The following is a 23261-nucleotide window of genomic DNA, read 5'->3' on the forward strand; positions in this document are numbered from 1 at the left end:
CAGAGCCTGTTTCCCCAAACTAGCAAACACGGTGAGTTACTTGGAAAAAGAAATGAGGTCTTATTACATGAAAGCCACAAATACTTTTCTCAATCCCATCATCTCAGAAATTTAAAAAAAAAAAAAGGACTGCAAGCACTGTAAAGCCCTTTAAACTATCAGTTACAGTACGTTCCAAAGTACTTCACTATCCACAAGCCAGCACATGCATTACTAGTTCACTACTCATTAAAATCACTGAGTAGCACAGACATCAGGACATAGAGTACCAGTAATTTCCTCTGTCTTTCTGGACCAGTTGCTGACACAGGCATTTTTCAGTTCTAAGAAAGAGCTATAGAGGCCCACAGAGACCAACATCACAAAACATCTGTCCCTAGCCATGCAGGTGTTGTGTGGGGGAAGCTGGAAGGAGGGTGATATTTCGCACATCAACAAGAAGCACCATCTTGTGCCTCATCATTTCAAAGACTGTCATCCTGTTCCATCAAGTGATGGACTGGATTTTCTGTAACTCCTTGCTGCCTAAGGAAGGCCTCACTAGGCTTAGCAGCACAGGACAGGTAGACACCTATCCTAAATAACGACTATCAACTGCATTTCACCAATAGAGTTAAATCACCAAGAAGAAATGAGGTTGCAGGTGCTGTAAGTTTCTTCACATGCAGCTCAACCCTGATGGCAGGCACTAGGTGTCTATGAACTTACCCACAACTGTACCATGTCCTGCAAAGCAGCAGAGCAGTATTTACTTGTGAAAACATTCTTTAGCTCCTTTTAAAAGAGTACCTTGGGCCATTCGTGCTGTCAGTAGTATGAGATAAATCTGGGATACTTATTCTGGTGTATTCTGGGACAGCCAACCCAATTACAAACAGCTTTCACAGCAGTGCAGCAACCACAGTTACAAAAGAAATGACAGTATTATGACTGGCAAGTTGCAAGTTGACTTGGCAACATCAGTCTCCTATCAATCTGAAATAATGAGTGTCCAAACAGTATGAGTAACCTGAATCTGCAGTGATTGTGAATCACTGAATCTGAACCTGAATCTGAAGTTGTGTACTCCAGTGTGAGAAGACTGGGACAAATTCTTTGCATGGGTCCATGGAGCTTCATGGCCACAGGTTGTTGTTTTGTGCCTGCAATATGGCACAATCCCAGCATGTGATAGCAATGTCTGTTGCAGACATGTCTGCACAGTGGTGGGGACAGGGTGAGAACCACAGGCTCACAAAGTCTTCTACCTTTGTCTCCTATGCTTCCATGCAGTCCTCCTCATCCAGCACATATCCCTACCTTGGCAACCAAAAGGATATTCCAGTGCTTTCTGTACTGAGAGATGCCCCTGCCTTCCACAGGACTTGGGCTGTGGCCTAATGTGCACCAGTACCTATTTATTCCAGCTGCTGCTGAGAAATCCCACAGCAGAGTTGTAACTTGGACTAGTAAAATCAAATGTGACAGTGGAGTAAAATATCTTAGATTTTGAAACAGTACATGGAAGACCCAAAATGCATTACAGAGCAGTTCCTAGAAGGGGAGTTGAATGACATTTGGTAATCAGCCAAATATGCCCACAAACCCAACCCTGTACGTGATACCCATGGGCAGAGAATAACTGAAGGTGTTACAGGACACAGGAGGGCAACCACATTCTGGATGCTGTCCAAAGAGTGCTGGGGATGAGGAAAGGACAACGTGCCTATCCAAGCACAGAGGCCAGATAAGCACACACATGAATTGATGAGTTCAGATACTGAAACATACAGTATAGCAGAAAAAGCAGAGATCAGCATTCAATTTTATAGTCAGGTGTAAATATCATAATAGGACTTCTACACAACATACTCTGTTATTTAATGGGCTTAGAGCATATGTACTACATATATAATTCAATTTTCTACAGCTCTAATGAAATGAAGAAGATTAAGGGATCTGTTGCTTAATTCAAAGTCATCCATTTGGATGACATACAGACCTCCTGATATCACTGTTGTAAAATGAATAACTACTAAATCATATAATGATAGAATGATATAGGTCAGAAAGGACCTCTGTAAGCCATCAGGTCCAACTGCTGCTCAGAGGTGAAATAGAGGACCATTTCAGTAACTTCAGAAATTCACCACATAAAAGTAAATGGTGGTGCTATAGAACAGTACACCCATAATATGGTTTACTCTGCATAGTTTCCAGTGGTCAGACAGCAAGCTCTAGCAGTGGGAATTCTTATTTTATGACAGCATCAGTCTCCATGCCATGATTTTCTTCAGTTGCCACTTGGACAATAGACCTTTTCATTATCTTGTTCTTTTGAGAAAGACTCATTTGCACTTTCTGGTACTGAATCTCATCTAGGCATCAGAGTTTCCACAATGTGCCCAGAAGAGTAGCATGGGGAAACGGAGAAAATTCACTTTTACCATGCAGAGTAGGTATTTAAATAAAAGCATATATTATACGACATATGATACGTATGTAGACTGCTTAGTTTTGTCTCTGAAGTAGTCACAAACCATAAACCATGCAGACTGTAAACGGCAAACAGAAAGGTTGGGGGGAAAAAAAAAGGATACAACAGTTCTGAAACTTATTTGCAAAGTCACACTGAGCCCAGTAGCAGCACCACTGTAAATCAATAATTTGGGGATCAAACCCACTCCATTCTAAATACTCTTTTCGCACAAAGAAAACGCTAATGAGTATGCACTGTATAAAAAGAGCTTGTTAATGATACCCACAATATAATTAAATAGTGATTACTGTTTTACCCTCCTATGGAGGTGGTTTATAAATCACAAGAAAGTATTTAGATCTGATTAGCCTCTCCCTAGTTTGCCTGGACTGACTAAAACATCTTTTACCATCACAGCTGGGTCCCTGAGTTCCAGCTCATAAGCAGTAGAACGTGCATTCCCTTGCTCATGGGAAATCCCAGTGAAGTCAATGGAGAGACTCACATAATTAGGTGTGAATACTGAGTGCAGGATTCAGGATCTTAACTGCAGCTTTGTATAACTGAGTGCTGCATTTTCTGAAGATGTAAAATAAATCCAATTTAATTTGAGGAATATCACAGTGATATACAGTACAGGAGGAAAAGTTTAGAAAATCTTGTGCTTAAAGCTGAGACATCTACATAAAAATCATAATACTCCGAAATTATTTTTTAGATTTTTTAGGATTTAATGGGAAAGCCATACGTGTATTTTATTTAGCTCCTGATTTAAGGAGAATTTTCGATGGGATATGGTTTGGTAATTTCTTCCGAAGCAGTCAGCTGTCTGACAGAAGCACAGCTGTTACATGTCACCTTTTCAGACCTCAGTCGGGATCATTCACCCTTTGAATGATGGTCCCACAAGCAAACCCAAGCATTTATTCTATAAATCAGCAGATTGCTTTCTTCTCTCTCAGCCAATATTCTACAGTTTAGCAGTGATAGAGGCCAGTTTGACACAGAAATAACTGTCTTCTGAAACAGAAATACGCAGTCATTAAAGATGCCATATTTTTTTGCCAGATTAATAAACACCATCTCAGCAGGGTTTCCAGGGTAAGTATATTACATTCAGCAGACCGTCCCTCACTCCTTCCGCCTCCAGCAAAGGCAGGGCTCTCAGGAAACCCGGGCAGCTCCCACGCTGCACGTCCCAGGTGACGCCTGCAGCGCGGAGCTACCTGTGGGCTGCAGCCTGGCACGGGGAGAAGCCGCAACCCGCGCTGCTGCAAGCGGGTAAAGACACCTGCAGGCTACTCTCGAACACGTCTCTAAGCAAAGTTTGGTTCCGATGCTTCACTGACCTTACAATACAGTGGCGGGGGGATTCCTTACAGCAGACACACTGTTAAATGAGTTACTAGAGCTTGCACGAGGAAGAGGATAAATGGAGAGTTTGCTCAGCCCCACGCAGTCCAAAGGAAAGGGAAACCCTTCTCCTGCGGGCTGCACCACGAGCAGCGGGAACCGCTCCAGCGGGACCCAGTGAGCGAACATCCAAGCGAGCCCCAGACGCCGCCGCGGCCCCACGCCTCGGCCTCCCGCTCCCCGCCGGGCCCCCGCCGCCCGCGCTGCAGCCCCTGCCGCCCGCGGGGCCTTCCCGGCCGCCCCCCACCCGGAGGGGCCCCCGGGGCAGGGCCGCGCCTCCGCCGAGCCGAGGCCCTGGGACGGGGGTGGCCGCCGGCAGCGCAGAGACCCGGGGTGACAGCGATGCCGAGCCCCGCCGGGCGGCGCGGGACGCGGCGGGGTGCGGTGTCCCCGGGCGGGGCGCCGCGGACCCGCCTGGCGGGCGGGAGAGGCGAGACGAGGCGGGGCAGGGCAGGCGGCAGAGCCGGGCTTACCTGAGGGGCTGGCGGGGCCGCTCCGCTCGGCGCGGGCAGCGGCGGCGGCCGGGAGCGAGCGCGGAGCCTCCTCCCCTCGGCGCGGCCCCGGACGGCGCTCCCCCGCCCGCCCCCCGGGAGCAGCCGCCTCCCGCCAGCCCCGGCCCCGGCGGCAGGAGCCCGGCTCAGTCCTGCCGAGCGGAGGGAAAGCGGGTAGTCCCTCTATGGAGACACCGGCTGCCCTGCCCAGACCTCCAGAGCCGGCGCGGCGCCGGGAGGCCGCGGGAGGAGCCGCGGAGAGCCGGGTTCCTCTCTCCTCAGCCGCCTCTGCCGTCAGGGACGCGGTCCTGGTCCTTCCCTCCTTCCCCGCTAAGGGGTACGACCTGCCGTCCCCCTCCTTCCCGCCCGTCCCGTGTGAGGGACGCGGTCCCGCTGCCTCCCGCCTGCCCTGTGTGTGGGACCCGGGCTGTTCTCCCGCTCCCTCCCGCCTCCCCTGAGGAAAGAGAGGGAATCGACGGCTCTCGCGGGACACGGGCCATCGGCCCCAGGTGTTCCCGCCCGCTCCCGAGGGACGCGGCACCCGCTCCCTCCTGCCTGCCCTGTCGGGGACAGGGGCTGCCGGCCTCTCTGGGCTCCCGGCCCCGCCGCCCCGCGCACCTCGCCCCGCTGCTGCTTCCTCCCTGCCGGGACTGTCCCTGCGCTGTGGCGGCGGCGAGGGGCGCTCCCGCAGCCCCAGGAGCGGCGCCTGCTCCGGTCGAGCGGGCTGTCCCGGAGGGGGCCGTGGGCCCCCGCAAGAGAAAAGCGGGGTGGTTTCTGTCTGGCGGCTCAGCGCATCCTTCCCCGGCCAGCGCCGTGCTCCCCGGGCCGCAGCCTTGCAGGGAAGCCGACCAAGGGAAGCGTCGGGGAATGGAAATCCCATTCTCCCCGCGCAGGACCCGCGGGCCAAGGCAAACAGTCCCTGGTGATTCATGCGGTGTCTGCCACCGCGGCCGGTGGGAGTCTCCGTCGGGGAAAACGCTGAGGGAAGCGTGAAATAAGTTGGCCGAGTAGCAGGGATCGTCATTTCTTAGCTGACACAGCAGCGGCGCGGTCAGAAGTCCAGGTGGAAAACCAAGTGTGAGGTTTTTATATCAACACTTACGGTATTATGTATGAAGGGGGGAAAAAAAAAATCCCTGCTTTGCTCCCAAGCAATTGTGATTTCTGTTAACTAGAAAAAAAAAAAAAGAAAAACAAAACAAACAATACAAAAAACAAAAACAAAACCAAACCACAACACCAAACCAACAAACAAAAAACACCCACTACCAAACAAACAAAAAAACCCCAACAGTAAAAGCCATTTAAATGGCAGAGGCGAGCCGGACACACTGTCATTGTCCAACAGGAAAGACACAAATCACGAAGCCATGCCAATTGCAGTACATCAGGTTCCAGAGGCGTCCCATAGAGAAGACTTGCACCCCTCAGAGTTGCTGGGATAGTGAGCAACTCTGGCAATCAGCAGAGCTACTTTGTGTAAGATTTGTAAGGCACGGTTAATTGTCTGTGATGTGGTTGTACAAAATCTAATCTCTAAAAGGAAGCATATAGATAACAAGCAAACCTCAAACTGAAAGTCTTATCTTTAATTCTGAGCACTGGCTCCTGAACCTTTCCTGTAGCCAGAGAAAAGGGAAAAAATAAAAATGCAACTGAGTACTGATAGACTTTATAGAAAACCCAGCAGAGCCAAGTGCAGAACAATTCACCCATTCTATTTCATCCTTGTAATGTAACATAGGATGAGGCCCCAGTCACGGTCCTAGTTAATGCTCTGCTGTCTTAAAATACAGAAACCATTGCACTGTGCTGTGGCTTGAGGCATCAGCTGAGTTGCCAGAGGAAGACAAAAGTCAGGAGGAGAAAATGTTGTAGTGACAAGATCATGGGAGTGCTCAGAGTAACCCTGCGGCTTTAGCTCCAGTTTATGCATAAGAGAGCCCACCACCAGTGCTCTTCCCAGAGGCTGTGCAGCCTGCTGCTGTTGGCAGGTGTAACACATGGAAGGTATCCCAGCAGGAGACTGGAGGAAAGGATGATGGAAGCAAGTCAGCACAAAGCATCTCTTTGTTTTATAGGAGAAAGCACAGAAGATGGGGGGAGGAGGGGGTGTTTATTTGACTTTATTTGACTTTGGTATTTATTTAATACCACACCAGGAGTACTGTGTAATCCCCACATTTCAGAGTCTCAGACTCTTTGCTGCTTGTCCTTTCTCAAATGATGACCTTCTGTCCTTCACTCCCATCGTGTGACTTCTTACTGATTCGGGAGAGCCTTTGTTCAGTCTGTCAACATTTGAGACAACGGGTAGAGGAAGATTGGAAGATGTAAAGTAAGAAAAAGCTGGAAGCTTCTATCAAGCCATGCTTTGATATGCAAAGAATCAAAAATCTGGCAAAAAAAAAAAATCAGGCAATTATTAAGCGTCTTGCTAACTAGATACCTGAGGCTTTGAATCCTTTTGTTCCTTTCCTGCCTTCTCTTAGTGCCTGGAAAGATTACCCTCAGTCTGGAAGAAGCTCCCAGTGATGTAGGCTGCTTCTCAGTTATCACAGGCAACTACTTAATATAAAAACCACATTTCAGAAAGTAGTTTCACATTATAAGCAGGTGCTTTAAGTAAAACAGCAGTGAATTGATTCTCCTCCTGCTGTCAGAGGACTGTTTCAGACCTTCATGGTAGTTGGACAATTCCTACTAATTTCCGGTCTAAATGTATTTATTGCCATTTCATTTTTTTTCTAGTATCGACATTGTCTTTTAATCCAAAGAACTCATTTTGTTCTCCAAGGCATGCCTAGCTAGGGCATTTAGCAACAGCAAACATTTTCTTTTTCAGCTTTCATTCTTGTTTCACTCAGCCAATTGTTGCTGTGTATGTGGCTCCTGAGAGGGTGTGTGGCAAAACTAAACATGATACACCATGTAAGCCCTCTTCACATATTTTCTGTTTATTGAAAATCCTTCTCCTGATGTGGCCATGGATTTCATTATCATTTTCAGTGGCCACAGCACCACTGATGGCTGATGGTTGCCTTTGAATTCAGTTTATATAAGCAACTGCACCTGTTTGCCAGTGGATTAATCCTCTCTAATACATGATCTTGAGGGTCTCTTCCAACCTTGATGATTCAGTAATTCTGTGATTTTATACTATGGTATTTCATCTCTCTTCTAGTTCTTTAATATTTTTTTGTTTTGAACTAGCATTCCTAATTGTACTTAATGTAGATAACAAAGTAGATGACTGATTTTTCTATCTTTTGAAGCAAAAAGATTTTATTTATCTCACAGTGAATGAAACTTTTCCTTTGGGTTGGATTTAGTGGCAGTATTAGAAGCATCCTTTCACTACCTAACCAGATTTAACTTAGCTACAAACCATACCACAATTACTGCAGATCTTCTGTAGCATCTCATACCTTTTTTTTTCCCTGCAGTTTTGCTTTAATGCACTTTTCTGTGAAATATCATCTTACATTTGAATGGATTTTCCAGATATTTAGGGGCAGGGAGACTTGATTTTTTTTCCCAACATTATCAGGTACACATTAAATTAAGATATTCTATACCTACAATATCATATCTACTACTATCTAGTAGTATTTTCAGGAAGCCTTTCATCCTTTGTTTCTTCACTACAACTTATTTTTCAAAGTTTTCTTCCTCTTCAGTCTTTTAAAACACAGTGATTGGTGCAGAGCCAAAATATTGGCAAATGCCACCACCATCACCACCAGTACTAAAAAAATCATGTTTTGGAGGTTCCTAAGGTAAAGTTTCTTGACTTCAGGTAAAACATAAAATTCATCATATGAGGCTATAACTTAAGAGATGCTGGACACCATCCTTGGGGATTTTTTTTTTTGTCACTTCCTACCTAAATTTTTCCATAATACTATCATTCAGTGCATTACTCACAAAACTAGTAATAGAACACAGGACTGCATAGGGAAACAGATTTTGTCAAAATATCCTTTTTTTCTTTCTTTTTAGGAGGCTATGAAATGGATCAATATGGGGTTGAGTGTAAACATTATACACTTGGACATTTCTTAGGCACTCACATAACACAATATTTTGACTAGGGAGCTATAATGCTGCAGCAACAGCTTTGCACATATGAAATAGATTGCAAAACACATGATAAATCTCAGCTGTATGTGAGCAAAGAATGCTTATTAAGGGAGTGTGTTTCAAGAGAAACTCTGCAAGGATAAATTTTTGACTCCATAGTGCCTTAAATTCTTTATCCACAACATTAAAGAAAACATATTCTATTTTGGCTAAACCTTAAAGCTCTGAATAATTCAAGCAGAGTGTTTAAAAAAAAACCTTGGAGTGGGACAGCAAAGAACTGAAAGAACCATTAGAGAACTGCAAAATATGCCATCCAGTGAAAAACTCAGGAAATGCAATGCCTTTAATAACTCAGATTTAGGAGGTGACTTAAGGACACCATATAAGTATATAAAGGACAAAACTTGAATAAAAGGTGTCTTCAATGCAGCCAACAGAAATGTAATAGTACTTAGTGATAGAAACCTGCAGATAGAAAAATCAGACTAGAAACAGACAGGTTTATCTGCATCTCCATCCTTCATATTTAGTAACATTTTGTAAGGGATTTTTTTTCTCCTTTACAATATTTTGATTAATAAAGAACTGCTGTTGTAAGGCAATTCATAAATTAATGCAGAATATAACCAGTTTAGGGTAATTTTTAATCTTTTTGTATATTGATGGCTCAAAAAAGATCTTGTATTTTAATTCCAAGAGTGATGCCTAGACAGCATATTCAATGGTTGCCCAACCTTCAGCTTGCTCAGTTTCACTGCTCCCTTGGTGCCTGCAGTTCTGCATTGCAGACCACGCTTTCTCCAACCCATGGAGCTTGGCATTCACCTCCTGCCTTGGCCCCAGGGAAATCTGGCATGGAGAAAGACACCAGTTTGGACAAGGTTGAGCAGGCTGGTGCCCAGCTCACGCACAAGCTCCCTGCAGCTGTTTGGCTGCCCGAGTTCCCCTGTGTGCTCTTACATCACACCCAGCACAAACCAGCAGAAATCTACTCCTCACAAAACACAGAGGTGGCTCCTAGTGTCTTTTGCAGGACAGTCTGAGGTACAGGTGTGGCTTGGCTGCTTCTAACTGCTGTTTGCACAGAGGCTTGGAGCATCTGTCCTGGAAGTGTGCCTGAGAGTGAGCACAGGGTGACTAGCACAGGGTCTCACAGAAAGCTGGACAGACCTGCCAACCTTCCTCGGCTCCCAAAGTTGTCTACAGAACCCTGGCAGCAAGAACCAGACTCCTTGTCTTCTGGATGTTAGAATAGGATTAGCAACAAAGGGATTAACATTTACATTTCATTCTGAAGTTCATGAAAGACCAAGTTACAGGGGCGATTTCCACAAACCTAGGTGTTGCAGGACCAAACTTGCAGGAGCCAAATATTTTTTAAGGTTATGATTTTCTTTTGAGAAACCACCAAAACCTCTTATATATACTTAGGAGTATATGTAAGACACCTGCGTGTGTCTTAGGAACATGCACTCAATTTGAAGATCGTAAGTAATCTCTCAAATCTAAATTCAGTGCAGGTTTTGGTGCCTCCTGTTATCTCCTCAAGATGGTTCATGAGTCAGACTTAACTGTGGCTCAGCATCACAGCTGTACCATAGCCAAAAGAAAAGATGCTTCCAGCACACAACATTTAATCAACACCAAAGCTTTTGTATATATTCATATATATGTACACATATATTCTGTATATTAATACATATATATAATACATATATAATGTATATTAATAAATTATCATAATGGGTGTTTAACATATTTCATCTGAGACATGCAGAGCCAGGCAGCATTCAATAATTATACTTTTTGTTTTAACTTTTTCTTTTAAATATGTACTTAGGAGTTTAAATACCACACTCTTGTTGATATGTGCTACAAGACAGTCTCTTTCCTTTTTAAAGTAGTAATATCATCACTAAAGAGAAAATCAGAGGAAATCTCAAGCCAGGAGCCACAGCAATAATGGATCAGGCAGCTATTTCTGCTGCAAATGTTGCCACAAAAGCCCCCAGGGAACTGATTGAACTGGCTACCCTTTGGCTGCTGGGCATCTGAAACACCACATTTTAACTGTTGATATAATTTTCTTTTTTTATTCTTTGATCTATATAATTCTGTGTGAACACCATTAGGTCAAGAGCCATACTGCCTAAATTCTGCCAAAGTTGAAGTTTGGATGATATTTGGGTGCTTATTTTGAGCACAACATAGACATTACATAAGATTCATGAAGAACCTTGTTATTTCATTTAAGATCCAGACACATGTGAAAATTCAAAGATATTACTACATTTAGAATATTCTTCATTGTGCAAGGACTGATTTAGAGCTACGAATTTGCAGGCTTTCTGGATCATGCTGTAAGAACTAAGTTGAGCTTCTTGTGTGTGTTATGTCAGTTTTGTCCCAGAACTCAATAAGAAAACATTGTCTTGGATTCCAAAGAAGCATTGAATTTAAGCATGGCATGGCTTAAATTACCAAGGGAAATGCTAAAAACGCTGTTTTCCTGAACACATGCTCAAAGTTACAGCAGAAGTAAAGCCAGTGAATATACTTGGCAGAGTAGCAATCCCAGGACAATTTTTCAGCTAGCTGAAGTAGATGAGTGCTGTCTGTGGATGAATTCAGTATGTATTTTATCAACAGTATATAACTTCATTGAGTCTTGCCTCTGATGATATCATGTATCAGGGTTTTTTTCCCCAGTAAATATTATTCAGTCTGGATGGTAATCATAAGCTGCCACACAGTTCTGAAGAAAATAAGGAAAAGATGTAACCTATGTATAAGGCAAATGCTTGCTTTTCAGTTACTGTCTGCAAGAGTTCTGATTTTCTAGTTCCAAAACATTTTGAAGAGTCAAATGGAGTTTCCAAGAGAATTTCAGTAAGAAGAACTTTGTTAATTGCAATATGTGGGCCTCAACAATCAAAATTATGCCTTCTGTCCATTTCTTTGAGCCCCTGTGGCTGACCTCAGCTGCTTTCTATGGCACTCAGAAAGATGGAAGTCTGCAGTGGTACAGAGACAGCAAGGCAAAAGGAGCCTGAGTCCAGATGTCCAGCCATGCACACCAGGGAGTTACTTCCCTTTTTCATTTACTTTAAGAATGTGGAATGATTCTTAGATTCAAGCCCATCAAGATTCTAATTCTCAAACATCTGGAAATGAAACATAGCAAGATGACCACAGAAGTGTGGTAGAGAAGTGCAAGCTCTTCACATATTCATAATCCTTCAACCTCTTTGATCTTTTTCAGTTCCCATTTTTATATGGATATAACGAAGTTTAAAAACCATGAATTGTCAACAGAACTGTGCAATTCATGTGTCATTGATCTATCACTAATACTCAGTCCTTTTTTGCCTCAAGTAAATAAACACTTTTCATTACATCTACATTTGAATGTTAACTGAATTTGTTTTTAACCATCAGCATGTTCCTGGAATTATAGAAAATGTCAGCTGAATGTAAAGGATTCAAGTAAGAAAACAGTATGGGTTTGCAAAATATCTGTCTCTTCATTTCCTTTTAGAGGTGATATTATGTACCGTATACAAACTAGAATCATGTAAGTGTCAAGCAGGTGGCTAGCTATAGGAAGAGATGTTCAAAACAGCAAGTAAAAGTGAAGTGCACATTCAAAATAGAACTTGTGGATGTAGTAAAAGGATGATGTTTTTAGAGGGATGATGAGATAGAGCAAATTATCTCCTTACTTCTTCAGGAAAACAGATTAGATTTAGTCTCAAACCCTATATCCTTACCTTTTAAGTGATTTTTAAGTGACAAAAATGGAAAATCATAAAGTAATTGACAAACTACCAGTGATGGCTGGTCGGAGTGTTACTGACCAACTGTAACATACCTACATTACATGACAGTAGTTTGAACCACAGTAGATGTCTAACCAAAAAAAAAAAAAAAAAAAAAAAAAAGTCTTAATTTATTTAGGAAGAATAGTAGAGAAAGAAAAGATTGATAAAGTTTTACTTTCATGATATTGTAGGAATTCGAAAAAACTCACTGTAACCAGCAGGAACTTGCATTCTGGGGTTTTTTTAAGATACCAAACACCTGCTGATCTGACACTTCAGGAGTCAACTGAGACAGTTTGATTTCAGTAAGCACTGGACCCAGGAAAGGGTGTCTCTTCTAATTATACAATTAAGACTGATGTTTCCACTGATAGACCCAGATTTGCATATGCATTGCAAATTCTGCTTGATTAATTGCAGTACAGTGTGGTTTATAAACCCTATGACCTAGTATTACACATACATTCCACATTTCCAGTCGTATGTCTGTCAGATACAAACATTTGAAGTAATTTTGAAACTATGGTTTGATTTCTCTGTAGACTAGTAAAGACACTTAATAGTACAACGATGTTATGATCTTGTTTATAAGCATTTCAAACCTTGCATGTCAACAAATAAGAAGCTGAATTCCTCCACTGGCAAAAGCCATAGACTTTTTATTGCACTAACAACCTTATTTATTTATTTATTTATTTTGAACTACTTTTTACTAAGATCTCAATTTTTCTTGTTTGCAATAGAAAATAACAAAATTTTTTTCTCTGTCCTTGAGAAATCTGTCTTGCTTCTGTTTGTCTATGCAATGCTATAGATTTTGCTATCTATAAATATTTTGTTACAGTCAACACAGACAAAGGCAGGATAATAAGTGAGAGCTGCAGCAACCATAGACAAAGGAGACAGGAACCGTAAAACACATTCACATCAAGGGGAGGAGACTATTTCCATCCCAGCACAGGTATACTAAATTGAAAAGCAGTAAATACCTCAGACCATCATGAATTGTACAAATGCCATCTCAGCTTCTATTCTGATCCAAATAATACTAAACACTTCAGAACAAAATTTGAAGCAAAAAAAAATTACAGATGCTTCAAAACATGGACATGTGATAAATATAGAATTAGTTTCTCAACATTAGGTTGTGCTCATCCAATCTGTTGGGGTTTTTTCTGAGGCAAAGGAAATGTAGTAAATCTAATCTGTCTGCATTTCAGAAAAGCATTGCCACAGAGGTGATTTATAACTGAAAAAGGAACCTGCAGAAGGAATGTGAGCTAAGTATGGACCTAGCCCATGGCCAGGAAGGACAATGTATGTTGGGTGCATATAGACATCACAAATACAATCAAAGATCACATCTTAAAAATTCTCCCAGGTTGTGACTCTCCCTGGTCTCAGAACCCCTGAGACAAAGCTGTTTGATAGATGTTTCCTCAAACATCCACCTCCCTCTTTTCTTAGACACCCCTTTTTGCAGCTCATCAGGCTGGTCATGTAAAATGAACTGGTCTGAGCCCAACTGGGACTGTGCTGCTGGTCCTGTCTCTTGTACAAGAGCCACAGATAAGGCAGCTCACATCTAAATGTTGCTGCCCTACACCTGCACAGTGGCAATTATGGAACCATGCAATTATGGTGCTAATAGGAGTGCAACAGTTGACAGAGGAGTTTTTCTGAGCTTCCCTTTTTCACCAGGGGCTACCTTTCTAGGCCCCTGGAATGCTTACAGTGTCTCTTGAGTGTAATGATACATTACCTTTATTTGAACCTTATTTGTCCAAATTACTATGTCAGGACGTTTTATCAAGGCTGAAAAATTGACTTGCAGAGAGGAATAACTAACCAAAAGGTAACAATCTCTTGTGCTGTGCTTTGGGCTTTTTTTTTTCCTGAGAATTCACACGATAAAAAACCACAAAGAAAATATACATTTGAAACAGAAACCAGTCAGTTCTAGGTGAATACATATGGCCACAGATACTGTGACTTAATATCTAGGTATTTAAAAGGAAGTTGCATTGAAAAATAAGCAAAGTTCCACATTTTTTTAAGGAAAAAACCCTCAAAACTAGTGGATCAAATAGTCTGTTTTGAAGAGCCTTTTGATCTTCTTTAACTGCTTTTTTTAATGATAAGCAAAGCAGCAGGATCACACAATAGCAGGAAACTTAAGCTGTTCTGTCCAACTGATAAAGCTACTTTCATCCTCTGCTCTAATGCAATGAAAGAAAAAACTCATCACATTTTTCTAATGATTTAATGGGCAGAAGACTTTATAAATTCCCAAAAGCAAAATATTTTTAATTAATTGCCATCTCTTGCCTTTGTTCCGTTACTTTCATTGTCCTTGCTTCCCCAAGTGAGTGCACCTGATATTGCCAAGAATGACCACATTCATACAAATAGTATCAACCTCCTGGAGTGTCCCATTGATTTATTTTTTTATCTGTTAATCTTAAACTGCTACACTGGTGATACACAAAATAAAACTATAAAAGTACTTGCCTATCCAGACACTTTTTCTCCTTAAGAGAGAGGACTCTTTTTGTGCTTGCTTCTGGCACAGAAGGAAAGCTGAAATATCTTCCATCCATAAAGTAGAACATATCTCACCTTATTGGGATGGTATCTGAATTTTAAAGAACACCTTGCCCATCCTGGCATTGAATGGGATCAGAAGATTTGATGCTAGAAGTTTACTCACATTGGACCCCTAATTTCATGCTTGCCTCTACTGTCATTAAGGGTCCTGAAATAGGGAGTTTTGGAGAGGGAAATAGATTCAGTATTACATGAAAAAACAAACAAACCCAACCCCTTCAAAAACCAGAAGTGTTTACATACTTAGGGAAACTTTATATGAAACAGAAGCCTGTTAGTTAGTACCAGGACACACATAGGTATTGTGATAGAGCCCAGGTTCTGGGCTAAAAATCTGTACGTGGCTCATTTCTGCTATTGCTGGTCATGTCGACCTCAAAGAGCAAACAGAAGTCCTCTGAAATGGCTGCAGAGACTCTGCAGTGCTGCAGCTCAGAGCAGCTCCACAACTCTTTTGTCTCTGCTGGCTTGCAAAGCTTCTCATGGTAGCCAAGCAGTCAGCCCTGCTGCAGACCTGATTCATCTCCTTGTTGTTTATTCAGCTTTCCAAGTGACCCTGTGTCCTCCACTCAGACTAATTAGTTAAGTCCAGCTCTGGCTACAAATGAAAACATTCCAGTATTTCCCAAAAACTCCCCTGAAACGTTTGAATAATCTGTGTCCTGGTTTCAGCTATGACATAGTTAATTTCTCTGAAGAAAGTAATTTACTGCATTAAAAGTCACTAAGGTTCTTCACTAAAATAAACGACTTCTGTAGCTCATTGTCCAGGGTATAGTTGTAGAACTGCCTTTTTGCTTTGAAATAGCTTTGTATCTGCTGGCTGGGTGACAATGAGGCTTTCACTCCCAATCCTAGAGTATCCTCTTCTGCTGGAGGTAGACACAGGCTGCAGGCAGGTCACAGATCTGTATTCCACACCCTGCTGAGCTATTCAGCTGAAAAACTGGCCACACTGCAGAACGATTGCAGGTCAAACCCATGGGTGTGGGGATGTCATTTACAAATACCAGAGTCTTTCTCTGAAAGAACACTAACCCTGATTTATCAGAGCCAAGCCTCCCTTTAAATAGCTATAGCTGCTGTTTTGGATTTCTCAGAGCTGGGAACTGAGATAGTGTTGAAACATCTCCATAGTGAATTTGCAAGAAATGATTTTTTGTGGTATTTGACTGCAGATTCTACAGCTAATATAGAGACGGGTAAATGGGAAAGATACAACCTGGCTCCAGAGAAGCAGCATCTAAGGAGAGCAGCCTCTAAAGAGAGAACATGTAAAGAAGTCTCTAAGGACAAAACTTAGCTCCAGAGGAGCAGTTTGGAATCCTCTGTCTGACTAGACACTTTGGCAGGCATTTCACCAATACGCCCTTTGGTTTAGAAATATTAATCTGTAAGTGTCCTTGCATTAAAACAAGTAAGACAAAGGTATCATCACTTCAGTGACAGAATTCTGGAACAGAGCTTGTCTAACAGCTAATAGAAGAGGTTACATGAGCAATTTTATTTCCTCCTGACCATAGCAGAGGAGAAAGGCACATAAGTCAGCCAATGCTGCAGCAGTGAACCTTGTTTCTGTGCTGTTTCAAAAGATGTACGTGAATGTTGCCCTCCCATGTTCTGTTTCTGTTCCTGCTCCTCTTTCCCTTCTGCCCTTAGCAGTAGCCAAGTCTTCCATTTTGCACATTTCAAGCACCAATGTGTACAGAGTTGTTACCAGCAACAATTTTTAAAACTGTCCATGGTGTTCCTAACCAACAGGGCAGTGGTGAGGAATGCCTTAATTTGAAAGAATTTGGAATTTGTTTGGAACTTGTTGACTGGTTATCATTTGCTCTGCTTCCTTGCCAAGATTTTATCTGGCTGTATATTGATTCAATGTGGCCTTTGCTAACATATCAAGACTGGATTGCTTTTACCAATCAGAGGTTTTCCCAAAGAAGTACAGACAGACTAACACCTAAAATTATGATCATTAGTAATTGTTTTAGAAAACTTCATGTACTTAAAAGCACAAGTGCCACACTGTTGGGTCACCGCTACAAACTCCTTGTTTTCTCCAGTATGATGCATGGATGAGTGTACAATGAAGGAAAGCTGCATTGCTGCATTGTTCAATCAGGAATAAAAGCATCAGGCACATATGAGAAAAGCTGTATTTGTGCCTTAGCATGTGTAGGATTTGTGAAGCCTGCAATGCTTTGTAACACACATTAAAAAAAAAAAAAAAAAAAAGCCAGAAGAGATTTCAGCAAAAGATCTACTTATATTTCTGGTACTATCGACGTTTAGATACCTGTTTGCTGGTTTTGGCCTTATATTTATGATGTTTCATGTCAGCATTTCCTCAAAGCAGGTTCCTTCCACAAGTAAGTTACTAAAAATTATTAACAAAAAGCTGCTATATTACAGTTTCAAATACAACATCAGGAGAGCATTTGAGTAAGCAGATGCTCCTAATATCTGTGAGAAAGGAAAAAATGCAAGGAATATTGGGAAAAACTGTTAGGAGTAAGCAGTTCCCAACACACAAAAACTTAAGAAGCCAGAATTTTAATGGGTTGTGTTGCAGATGACTATTAAAAAATTAATTACAGAAAAGCTGTGGTGTGAATTCCCCAGAATTATACATGGAAGCAGAGAATGAATTCAACATCTCAGGATAAAAACTCTTCAGCTGGAGTTCATATCTCTTCATGTAACCCACAGAATCTCCTTTTTGTTTGGGAGCAGTAGAACTCATCTCTCATGGGGATCCTCTGATATGTCACCAGAACTAAACTTATATTACATTATCTGTTACCTCCTACCCAACTATTTACTCTGTGTGCAAGCATGTCACAGTTTTGATACCACAACCTTCCTGCCCTCTTTAACTCAAACTGGACGAAATCCAAGAGGAGTTCTGGCAGGACAAACTGTACTCACATTTATGCATGCATGGGGTGTGTGAAGAAGTCTTGATTCTTTAGTGAGACAAGCTAAAGTCTTAAGAAATTTCATGCAAATTAGCATGTTATCCCTATTATGGTGTGGAGAAAAAGCAGCCCTGGCTTTCACTGTAGCTCAGTTTAGCCCTGTTCTGTATTCCACACTTCATCAGACCTGAAAAAATGCCTGCAGTTTTGGACGATGAACTAAAACCTTGAATTATCTTTTGGTCTTATTATGCAATAAATTATAGAATTTACTGTCCTTTCCTCCATTTATACAGTAGGATGGGAAAGCCAGTGAATTGACTGGTGAGTGGACTAAAAACCTATCTTTTAGTCCTCTACAGAGAAAATTCTGCTATGACAGATTGATTGGACAGGAATTTGTGTATGTTTGTGCTTGGAAGACCATAAAAAATTACTTCCACAGTTTTGAGGAAACAATCCCTTTTATTGTCGAGAAGTTTGTATACACAGATGCGATGTATTTACAACCAGCTTTTCTCAAACAGATGACTGCTTAATATCCTTCACAAATCTGTCAAGAATGAAAGAAAATGAAGCTCAGAAGCCCAGCCAGCCAGCACAACCCCTAAATTCAGATTAATTCCCAAAGATATCTGTAATGAGAGAAGATGACATTATTCAGAAGGAAAAAAACAGGACCGTGACAAAGATCAGTGGATGGATTTCAGGATTCGTTCATTCAAATGCATTGCTTAGTTTGATCTCAGAGTAGATAAGCCATGAACTAAAATTCCAACAAGCAGATGGGGACCTGCCTTTTGCCAGGGATGTGGAAGAGACAGGCAGAAGGAGTCTGTCCTTTCTTTCCCTGGCCTCTGCAAGAACGGCTCACAGTTGCAATCTCTGTGAAAAGAATTTGTTGGTCCTGTGTTCCCCTGGAAAGCTCTTTTCCAGAAAAAGTCAGGAAAAGTTCCACATTTCTTCAGTGGGCAGAATGGAGTCAATGAACAAAGGCTGAGAACAGGTGTCCTCCTCAGAAAGGGTGTGGACCCATGTGCCAGCCCAGCCACAAGAGAGATGGCCCCTTGGTGTCTTCTGGTGCCCCTCCAAACTGTGACTCAGCTCTGCACTGCCCTTTACCTGGGGTGCTGTGCAACGGCACCAGTTTAGCTTCAGCCTTTTTAATCACCCAAATGCAGTGGAGACAATGCAGAGGGAAACAGGGAGAGGTAGAGACACACATTATATTCCCTTTTCATGTTCCTTTTCAATTAAAAATAGAAACTTCATCAAAACAAAAAGTTACATGTGCAGGAGGCACTTCTCTAGAGAAAAAATAAATACCTCACACAAGCATTCTTCAATGGATAAGCCCCATGAAAAAGATTCTCAGTACAACCAGTTCAGTCATAAAAGGAATCTAACCCCCCAACACTGATGTATATGAGAAACAGAGAAAACATATCTGCTGATGCTCAAGGAAATTACATGCTTAAGTTCCCCACAGGTTGGGAACGTGTTTCTTAAAATCTGCATAATTTAGTTTACACTCAGCAGAACACTGCGATATTTACAGGCACATTCCAATGGGAAAACATTTGCATGTTGAGTGTGAAAGACACAGCTTTGTCACCTAGTCTTGGGACTTTAAAGCAGGGATTATGTGACCTCAAAATACTATTTGTGAAGTTAGTGGGGAGGAAAAAGGTGTGTAGGTGGGAAAAGGAAGTTATCAGAATTTGCTAACTTTTTTTGGGAGCATTAGAATGGTTTCAGGCTGGGACAAAGTGAGTCTGTGTAGACCACAGGTTCTGGCTTTTTACACACAGAGTGCTTTGTCTGTTCTCATTTCCCATACTTATCCTTCCCAATTAAATATGTTTCCCATGAGCCGGATTGATGAGAACAGTGTAAAAAAACTAACTCTTCTTCTTGCAATCATCATTCACAGCATAGTAACTTCAAAAATACTTGCAGAAGAGGAATGAATTGGAATGTCACTTTTTTGGACTTGGTCTGTATTCTGAAGTTGAATGTGGGCATCTGAGAAACGTATTTGTAATGCTTTGGAAGTTTCACAAATAAAAAAGTTAGGTTACACTCTGAACCTGATTGAGAATGCAAAGTTCTACGTTGTCTAGCATTGTATGTCAAACATGGTGGAAAAAGCTATTCAGTGACTACTGTAACCCTAGTGCTACCCAGAATTATTCTGAAACTAGTTCACTAGTTTCTGAAACACTACTGTAGTTGCAACAAATTGTTAAAACTATCTACAGAATATGAGTAATACAATTTAAGTTTCAATATGTAAGCAAAACAGCAAAGTGTAACCCACGGAGATTATATCCTGGAAGTGAAATTATCAAACTATTGCTTCAATGTCTGTAAAGTAAAGCTATCCTCCCTAGGGACACAGCACTCTCACTTATGCTGACACGTAAGGTGGTGGTGGATCTTTAGCAGCTCCGTTCACAGGATCATCATATGGTGGTAACAGGACCTGCAAGAAAGAAAAAAAGGGTTTTTTAAAAAAAAAAAAAAAGTCAGATGATAAAATTTACAGAAAAGAAAACTCCTAAGGCATTGTCCACAACCAACCAAAACAAGCCCCACAACAACAACAACACCCCAAACAAACCAACAAAAAAAAAATCCCCAAAACAAACCCCAAAACCAAAAAAGAGTAAATTATTAGGCAGGAGCAGAATAATTAGGAAAAGAAATAATATTAGCTTGAAGCTACTCCTTTTTCAATGTGTATACTATTTTCATTATGAAAGAAAACATGATTTCTTCTAATTTCTTAGAAACCCCAGTGACAGTTTATCTGTTCACTGCTAGTACCTGAATTTATTCAATCTGGCAGTGATAGTGGCTGCTGCTTCTGCAGCTCTCCTCTGTCAAGAGTGCTAAACCTTGTCTCCTGGAGGAGTGCTCAAACTGCCAGAGTGAGGAAAGTCCCAGAAATCTCTCCTTCTGAGCCCTCCCTGGAAGAGCTAATAATTATTTTGGAGTGGAGAAAAAGAAAGTAAATGGAGAATAAATTACCCATTACCTAAACAAATCTCCAGTTTTATACTTCTGGAGTATTCAGCCATGAGAAGGAAGATCTATACTCCCAGAAGCATTTCAGTGACTACTTCAACATCTGATAGCAATTAGGAAATTAGGACAGGTTTAGTCATATATCATCCTCATTCACTGGAGTCCAGGCAGCTTTCTAGGACATGGGAGATGCAAGTTCAGACCACACAGGGCAGAGGAGAGATTCAAACCAAGATTCCTACTTGTTTAGGCAAGCATGCCAGCCATCATGCAATTTTTAATGGCACCTGCACTGACATTAGTTAGCTTGCATGTGAAAAGGCAAAGGAGGACTCGGTCTGTGAACCACAGCAGGGACTGAGGATGATATAGATTTCTGAATGAAGAATGAGTGTGCATTTCCTAAAATATCTCAGTAACAAGTAAGAATATCACTGAAGTGCACTGTCTGAGATACTTTATGCAGCTGATGATAAATTATTCATAATGGAATTTCCAGATTTATCAGCATTGCTTCTTGGTCATGAAAGAGCATGTAAAGCTGATTGTCTAAATGTACATAGGAAATATACTGATCTCAATAAAGTCAGTGGGAGTTCTGCCATTTCACCAGTTCTTATAGAAGTTGATAACTTGCCTTCTGCAAAGAAACATCCATAATCATCCCTTTTGGACCTCAACCACAAAATACAAAATCAGTAGGAATCGTTCTGTAGATTTAAATAGACTTTGGAATAGACTTTTGTGGGATAGTTCCAAGTGTGATTCACATTATACTCATGTGAGCTTACAAACATGCATTGATGACCACGTGTTCAAATACATCTGTGCACGTAGTTAAGATTACAGAATGGCTACCTTGGCATCTTCAGCCCTTAATCAGGAAAGTTTCCTTACTTAGAAAAGGAAATTGTCAGAGCTGTTGCTCTTCATTAATACCATATGTTGGAGCTTATAAATGCAGTATTTTATGCACTACACAATCTAAAAACCCTCGTATTTGAAAAGCATTTGATAAATTATGTCATCCTTAAAGGCTGCAAGCATCTTATAACTACTTATCTAGTGAAATTAGGACAACATTTAGAATTTCAAGTAAATATTATAAAAATCATAAATATATTTTGCAATGTAACCTCAGTAAATCACAATGCTGAAGCATGTTAACTGTGAAAAGCACTACAGATGCAATCCCCTCCCTGGCACTAATCACTATAGTTTTATAAAAGGATTTCTAGTAAAATCCTCATGTTACTAAAAAAAGAACTGGTTTCTCAAATATACTGAAACATGTTCATTAGTTTATTATGACACAATATAATTAGTAATTAAATCTGATCTAAATGATCTAAATGATGGATCTAAAAATGAATCAAGTTCCCTTAGTGAAAATTTAGCTGTCTTACTGCACTTTCGTAACGCTAAGTGATCCATTTCTTCAGGTTCTGAGTCTGTTTCACCAGGTGTGACAAGAAGTGACAGCAGATACAACCCAAAGAGCTGTCTTCCAGCTGATAAAGATGAACTGATAAATAATGGACAATACTTCTTCCTGTGCTTTGATCCTTTTTTTAATCCATGTGTCCTAAGGCTACTGTGTCTACATCCATATAATTGCTTCAGCATTGAGGTTGCTGTCATTTCCAGTAGGTCGTCTCCAGGCCTGGAGAATTAATGATTTGAGTGAACTTCTCCATTCCCTTCACTCTTGCATGAAACAAAATCTGTCTGGTAGGAGAAAAGTCTCCTGGTGAGGCTTTTACATCTTGGGAGGTAAGCACTCTTCTTCGTTCTGCAGACCCAAACCTCATATATGGGTCAAAGGCCCTAAGGGCCATCAGAAGACACTTTCTCACTTACCAACAGTTCAGTAAGAAGTGAGAGGAAATAGGAACGTCTGTAGAAGTCTGGACAGCAAGGAGATAATGCATTGCTATGCCTCAAACACTAATGGTCATTCAAGTGGGCAAGTTGGAAGAGAACATTCCCGTAAAGGTGGGACCATACAAAGGTAGGGCAGTCCCTTTCTGGAGCGAATTTTCCTGTTCTGTGGTGACCACACAACATACAATACAAGTGCAGAAGCAGGGTCAAACAATAGTCATGTCCTAGAGAGGACTATGGACCATCAAGGACTCCAAACATCCCCCAACTCTTTTTGCGAACTCTCCATCAGAAAACTTTGAGTGCTCCATAGTGTTGCATCAGACATGAAGAATCTCCTCCCTGGAAGGGATCTGGGTGCTCCCTTGCTAACTTGAAGGTACATAACCTGATGAAATTTTTGTTTCGCAGGCCCCCACCCTCAATGGAACAAAACCGTAACCATTAATTCAACCACAGACATCGAAATTGCATCAGTCAAATCTTGTCACTGGATCCACAGGTGGTTATGTCTTTCCTCTCCACTATCTGCCCTTTCCTTTCCTTTCCTTTC

The 23261-nt window shown here is 41.5% G+C and overlaps 2 protein-coding genes across 2 annotated transcripts in view; both read right to left on the bottom strand.

Moving 5' to 3' along the window:
• Nucleotides 1–3819, bottom strand: part of MATN2 (matrilin 2) — a 68690-nt gene extending 64871 nt beyond the window's left edge. Inside the window, exon 1 of the mRNA XM_066178118.1 lies at nucleotides 3808–3819. The gene's annotated coding sequence lies outside the window, so the exon portion shown is untranslated. The remainder of the gene's footprint in view (nucleotides 1–3807) is intronic.
• A 14441-nt stretch (nucleotides 3820–18260) lies between these two features.
• LAPTM4B (lysosomal protein transmembrane 4 beta) overlaps nucleotides 18261–23261 on the bottom strand; it is a 59998-nt gene continuing 54997 nt past the window's right edge. Inside the window, exon 7 of the mRNA XM_066178151.1 lies at nucleotides 18261–20279. Coding sequence (XP_066034248.1) covers nucleotides 20205–20279 — 75 coding nt within the window. The 3' untranslated portion in view covers nucleotides 18261–20204. The remainder of the gene's footprint in view (nucleotides 20280–23261) is intronic.

This window comes from Chamaea fasciata, unplaced genomic scaffold (genome assembly GCF_029207755.1).
Source record: "Chamaea fasciata isolate MVZ Bird 193981 ecotype frontalis unplaced genomic scaffold, bChaFas1.0.hap1 SCAF_1, whole genome shotgun sequence".
NCBI classification, from domain to species: domain Eukaryota; kingdom Metazoa; phylum Chordata; class Aves; order Passeriformes; family Sylviidae; genus Chamaea; species Chamaea fasciata.